This window comes from Podarcis erhardii (genome assembly GCF_964252035.2).
Source record: "Podarcis erhardii genome assembly, chromosome: 16".
NCBI lineage: Eukaryota > Metazoa > Chordata > Lepidosauria > Squamata > Lacertidae > Podarcis > Podarcis erhardii.
The window spans coordinates 269665-276641 of NC_138514.1; the positions used below are offsets into that span (position 1 = coordinate 269665).

The window sequence follows — 6977 nt, forward strand, 5'->3', positions numbered from 1 at the left end:
CATCTTGGTCCGTGGCCATCAGTGCCTCCTGTGGCAGGGAGTTCCAGAGTTTAGCTGTGCATTGCAAGAAGAAGGACCATCCTGAAACTTCAGTTTCATTGGAGGTCCAGTTGTTCTCATGTTATGAGGGCAAGAGAGAAAGCTTTCTCTCTCCACTTTCTCCAAGCCATACATTGTGTCTCCTCTTCCTCGCCGTTTTTCTAAACGGAACCGCCCCCCAAATGCTGCAACCAGCATTTGCTCCACAAGCACCCCAGTCCTTTTGGTTGCCCCCTTCTGAACCTTTTTTCCAATTCCGAATTATAATTTTTGAGGTGAAACCAATAATTGTTTTTGTTGGTCCCAGCGGGAAAACTGGAGGTTTTGAGCAGGGAGCACTAATGCTGGGTTCTTTTGCATGCATATTCCAAAACCCGACCCTGCTTAGGTAAGGAACTGGAGAAGAGGAGGAATAAAAATAAGAAAGGCAACATGGTCAGATGGGTCCGAGAAGACTTATTCATCCCTGGGCCCTCTCTCTTCCACTACAACATCGCAAAAGTGGCCAAGGTAGGGGTGGCCTTTTGTACTCTTTATTGCTAAGACCGCAGCCACTCCCAGTTAGCAAAGATTTGCTCACTCGGGCCAACGGGGCCCTGCCCCACCAACTTCAGCCTGCCCTCAGGCAGCCCACGCCTTCTAGGGATGAGGGAGAGATTCAGAGCAGTTCACACTGGAAGCCAAAGCTATCAGATCAAGGCTTTCAGAAACAACAGGAGAACTGAAACACAACCCGCCTTTGAAATTCACATGTCCTTGAATTTCGCAATGCCAAACAGTGTGTAAAAAAATCCATGCGTGAGCTATTAGTGTAAATAACATTCAGAAATGCATTGTATTAGAATAAATTGCTCAAAGACAAGTGCCCGGTAGCCTAAACTGCATGCAGAATTCTACTTATTGAAATTCTACCAGGTGCTGGGAGACCTAGGGTTCAGATCCCCACTCACGAGTCAGTCACAGTCTCTCAGTCTAACCTACCTCATGAGACTAAAACGGGGAGGAGAGAGAACCATGCATTGCCACCTTGGGCTCCTCAGGGCGGAAAAAGAATAGGAAAAGTTGACTCATTCGATGCATCTTTCACAAGGCACTGCCAAGCCAATGGACTATGCCAACCTTGTGGTGGGTGTTTTTGTTGTATATTAAGAACAAAACACACAGCCGGCAGGTTCCCACCCAGTCTGTTAGGCATTGGTTATATAACGGATAGCCACTATTATTCACCCTCTATGTTCCTGGAGGGATTTTTTTTTTAAAATTTTCTAGTCTGATTTTAGATTGAACCTCTTCATGTTCCAATGTCATAACCAATTTAAGATGTGGATCGAAAATAGCAAGGCGTCACCTGACTTTTAGTTTGGTTTGTTGTAAAATCTTTCAGCTACTTAAATAAACACATAAATAGAATCACCAAATTGTAGAGTTGGAAGGGACGTGGGGGTCACTTAGTTCAACCCTCTCAAGGCAGAGTGGAGATGTCTTTCACTTAGTTTGTGAAGGCACCCTTGGACTACTGAAACGTGGTCAGAGTGTGGAGCAGAAGAAAACTCCCTCTTCTTTCTTCTTTGTGCCAGGCTTTTGGGGAGCACCTCACGCCCAGCCAGATCAACGAAGTCGTGTTGAAGGCGATTGACAACCTGACAGTGGAAGACAGAGCCGTCTCTCAGGCTGCAGGAAAGCTCCTGAGGTCCTTCCTTGAGGAATGCGGCATGGAAATGGAGGACGTAAGGCTCAAAACGGAGGCAGGGGGAGCAGGTTTCCTCTAAATCAAACATTCTCTTCGGACTTAGAATTAGCTTGTTTCTGGGAAGTAAGAAGGCATTGTGTGGGAAGTAAGAAGAGCCAGTGTGGTGTAGTGGTTAAGAGTGGTAGACTCGTAATCTGGGGAACCGGGTTCGCGTCTCCGCTCCTCCACATGCAGCTGCTGGGTGACCTTGGGCCAGTTACACTTCTTTGAAGTCTCTCAGCCCCACTCACCTCGCAGAGTGTTTGTTGTGGGGGAGTTACAGATAGGTAGCCGTGTTGGTCTGCCATAGTCAAAACAAAAAATTCCTTCCAGTAGCACCTTAAAGACCAACTAAGTTAGTTCTAGGTATGAGCTTTTGTGTGCATGCACACTTCTTCAAATACACTGAAACAGAAGTCACCAGACCCTTTTATATAGTGAGAAGGTGGGGATGGGTATTACTCAGAAGGGTGGTGGGAATGGGTGATTGGCAGATAGCTGTGATGAGCCTGTTGACGACTCTTAACGACTGCAATAGGTCTTACAGGAAAAAGCAAGGGGTGAGAAGGTGAAAAGTGGCTTTGTCATGTATAATGAGATAAGAATCCAATGTCTTTGTTCAGACCAGGTCTCTCCATGGTTTTAAGTTTGGTAATAAGTTGCAATTCAGCAGCTTCTCTTTCCAGTCTCTTTCCTGCTTTTTCCTGTAAGACCTATTGCAGTCGTTAAGAGTCGTCAACAAGAAGAGAACCCAAAATGAAAAAAAGGATAAAATCTTGGAAAAAATAAAGGAAGGAGAGAAGAAGCTGAGAGCAAAACCAAAATCACAGGAGATCCTGAAAGAGATAAAGTTATATCAAGTACAATATATGAAATTGATGAACCAGGAAATAGAATGGAAGATTACAAAATTTTTGCAGATATTTTGGCTAAAAGATTAAAAAGGGTGTTAGTAGAAGAAATTCATAAAGACCAAGCGGGCTTTCTCCCGGGCAGACATTTGTCTGATAATACGAGGAATATAATTTATATTCTAGAAAAATTACAAGTGAATATCAATACTAAGGCAGTTTTGATTTTTGTGGATGCAGAGAAGGCCTTTGACAACATTTCTTGGAGTTTTATGAAGAAGAATCTACAGGGGATGGGGGTAGGTCAAGGTTTTGAAAATGGTATAGGTGCAATTTATTCAGAACAAAAGGCAAAATTAATTGTGAACAATGCAGTGACAGAAGAGTTTAAGATTGAGAAAGGAACACGACAAGGTTGCCCAATCTCTCCATTGCTTTTTATATCGGTCCTGGAGGTTTTGTTAAATATGATCAGAAAGGACCAATTGGTTAAAGGCATACAAGTGGGTGCTAAACAGTACAAACTGAAAGCATTTGCTGACGATTTAGTATTGACTTTGCAGGAGCCAGAATCTAGTACCAAAAGGGTACTGGAATTGATTCAAAACAAAGATCACCACAGCCAACCACAAACAAACAACCACACCCTAGGCCAACCCCAACCTCTCTCACCACCAAAGGAACACAAGTGAACGGCAGAGAACCGGCACGAGTAACGCTGACACCAAACCCTACATACATTAAGCAAAATAGAAACAGGTTCACCACACTTTCTCATCCTGGTTTTTTTTTATCTTCTTCCAGCTGCCTATGGTTGTGAAGGAGATTTACAACCGTCTCCACCAGATCCCCGACACCCGCACTAAGGAAGTGACACTTTCGGCTCTTGTCAGCCTAGCCACCAAGCGCATGCAGCCGGTCGTAGACAGCCTGTTGGACTGTTCGATGGAGTGTGATGAGTAAGTTTTTGTGATGTGAAAATGGGGAGGGGTAGATTTAAGGGGTTTCTTAATTTATATTTATTTATATTGAATTTCGTACTTGCAAAAAATTGTGCTCCGAGTTGTGGTTTCTTTCTTTGCTAATGTATGTGCAATATAAAGAAAAGATCAAAGGCCTGACTTTTTTTAAGAAAAGGAAAAGGGAAAAATTCTGTTTTGAAAAATTGCAGAAGTGCCACGGTGATCTGGAAGGCCTTGGTCGCTGATCAGTATTCCAGCGTCAAGCTGCTGAGACCTCTCCTGAAAAGGCTGCAGGATGAAGACCCCAAAGCGGAAGTCACTTCCAGGCGACGCAGCACTTCTCAAATGCCAATGGCGGTACGAAACCACTCAGTTTCTCTCTCCTGGATTGTTTTGAATGGGAGCTGGATGGGGCTGGGGGCTTCTTGCTGGGAGGGGGGTGCATCTTAATAAGTGGTCCATCCTGTGAGCACCTGCTTTGTATGCAGAAGGGCCCCAGCATCTCCATGTCGGGGAGTTCCTTGCCTGAAACCCTGGACAGCCACTGCTAGTCAGTGTAGACAACACTGAGGGAAATGGACCGGGGCTCTGAGTCGCGTCTGAGTCTGAGATCTTGATCTGACGATGACCTCTGCTGAATGCCGTTCTCCTGTCCTTGTCCCTCCAGGCTACCAACGCTCTGTGTCATATCCTGTCGTTCCCTGAGGCTGCAGGTATCCTGAAGAGCATGTTCCACCACCTGCTGTTTGCACTTAGCACTCAGATCTGTTTTGTCCATGAGGCGAGAAGAAGAGGTTCGAGGGCGGCAAGTCTAATCCCGGAGCCCTCTTCGCATCTCGATCCACTGATGTAAGGGACCTGCTAATGCATTTGGGGGGGGCCCTCCCTTCTCTCTCTGACCCATAGTGGTGATGGCTCAGCTCTCCCCCAAGAGATAGGCTTCATTTGGACATGGAGGTTCTGCTTAGGTTAGATAGCTAGGAGACCCAGGCTTCCCCAACCCCTGTGCTCTTCAGTCACTTTGGACCACAACTCCCACCAGCCCCAGCCAGCACAACGGGGCTGAAGATGGGAGTTATTGTAGCCCAAAACATCTGAAGGACACTAGGATGGGAGAGGATGTTGGAGACTCTCCCGCACGATGGGCTGATTTGGGTGTGGTGGGACTCACGTGTCATGAAACCTTAAGTCTCCATCACAGCCGAAAGGTTGCCGCTTGTGCTGGAAACATGGGGGAGGCTGCAGGGGGTGATGGTTGGGGTTGGACTGCAAGATGTCAAGGACCTAAAACTCCCCAGATGAACCTACCCAGACCTTGCGCTCATCATCGGAAGCCCCTCTTCACATGCCTCCTCCACACAAGAAGGGGCCTTTTCTGTGGTGGCTCCCCATTAGTGGGTTGCTCTCCCCAGGGAGGCTTGCCTGGTGCCTTTAGATGCCAGGCAAAAATGGTCCTCTTCAATCAGGCCATTGGCTGATTAACCTCCTATGCCCTTTCAACTGTGTTTGTTAGAGGGAGAGGAGTTATTGGTTTGCTTTGGTTCTTGTTTTTATTCTGTATTTTGTGCTTTTTAACTTGCATTTTTATGTTGTGAACTGCCCGGAGATCTACGGGTGAAGGGCAGTATACAAATTTTTAAAATATAATATTCTTAATTCCTTCACTTGACTCAGGACCGCTGTGCAGGCCCTGAAACAACTGATTGGGCGTGTTGAATACCTTGACGATTTTGAGGTTTTGGGGTTGCAAAGCTGCTGGGATATGCTGTCAAGTCCAGAAAGCTTTTTCAAAGGCATTCGTCTTCTGGCAAGGTAAGAAGGTGAAAAGGACTGGCAGGTGAGGCATGAAGAGCAAGGCCTGCTTTCTGGGGAAATGGGGATAAACTTCTTATTTATTTCAGAAAATGTACCATATTGTTCACTCTATAAGACACACTTTCCCCCTCCTAAAAAGTAAGGGGAAATGTGTGTGCATCTTAGGGAGCGAATGCAGGCGGGAGGCTCTGCTCAGCGTTCAAGTAACCTGGTGGTGGTTGTTGTTGTGCAGGAACGCTGGGTGGTTCTTCCTGCCAGCTTCAGACTTGTGAATTCTTTGTCTCTTACTCTTATGTTTCAGGACTTTGTTCACCTCCTCAACAGAACAGTATAATAGGATTGCCCGATTGGCACGGAAATATATGTGCTGTCCGAACAACAAGAAGAAAGCCATTGGCATGGCGTTTTACTTGGAGGTAGGAACTGGAAACAGGGAATGCCTGTTCTAATGTTTCTAATGGTTTCTTTATTCCTCACAATTTAACTGTCAAATGTTCTTTAGTATTTACACATTTTTTATTTAATTGTACAACTTCAACTGCATTCACTGCTATCATGTCTAATATATATGGACAGTGTTTTTTTGATAGAAGATGAATGTATACATAATAAAAGATGCACTTACAGTGGCTTTGCTCCAACTTAGGGGATGTCCGACTCTGATACAGACACTTCCGTGACCTAGCGCGCAAGTTACTGCAGGCAGCAATCATACAGGTATTCCGTTAATGGATGAGCAAGTCTTCACCTTTGGAAGGCTAAGATTTTTCTTAAAATTACATTTTTATATGTACTATTGGAAACACCTTAAAGCTGGTATAAGTTCATATGTATTTATTTTTGCCTGCTTTAAAGATTGATTTTTGTATGTCTGCTGGTTTATTATATATCTTTTTTTCTCTTTGTTCCGCTATGTATCGGGGTGGGGAGACATAACAACAACAACAACAACAACAACAACAACAACAACAACAACAACAACAATAATTCTTTGCTCGTCCAAATAAGCTTTTTTCATATATTTATTGAGGCCACTAAGTCTTTGAACTGAAGAGATTTCTCCAGTTTCAAGCGTCATCTCATGCTCTTTATGAGCCAAGTCCAAACCCTCCTGCAGTTCAGACCTAGCTTAGGATGTGTTTGGTTCAGCATGATTCCAACCAGCTCATACTCTTTCCTTCCCTTTCCAACCAAAATGTACCTGACTGTGAGAGCAGAGGTGAGTTAGATTGGGAGGGCCATGCCCAGCCCTAGAGGTTGGAAGGCGGGGTCCAGGCCCACCAGAAACCAGCAGAGAACTCCATAGTTCCAAATGGAAGCACCAGCCTAGCTTCTGCTGCAGCCACGTTGGGATGAGAAGGGGCAGGAGGGGTCATGCGTGGTGGGTGCTTCTTGCTGGAGACCATTGATTTGAAGTGAGCTGCTTTGGGGGCCAACCTGAATCAATCCCAAAATAACCCGTTCAAGAGGTGCTTTTTAGAAACTGAGCTCACACTAAAACTGTAAAACCATGAAAATATATGCTTATGAAATACATGATATTTGTTGTCTGATAAGGGGGGGGGGCAGCAGCTCTATACC

The 6977-nt window shown here is 45.1% G+C and overlaps 1 protein-coding gene across 1 annotated transcript; it reads left to right on the plus strand.

The window, feature by feature from the left end:
* The first annotated feature begins 454 nt into the window (after positions 1 to 454).
* Positions 455 to 3697, plus strand: LOC309331663 (maestro heat-like repeat-containing protein family member 7). Its single transcript, XM_081844001.1, has 3 exons — positions 455 to 549; positions 1617 to 1766; positions 3424 to 3697. Exons 1-3 carry the CDS (start codon positions 472 to 474, stop codon positions 3580 to 3582), a joined length of 387 nt encoding a protein of 128 aa, XP_081700127.1. The 5' UTR covers positions 455 to 471; the 3' UTR covers positions 3583 to 3697.
* The last annotated feature ends 3280 nt before the right edge of the window (positions 3698 to 6977 follow it).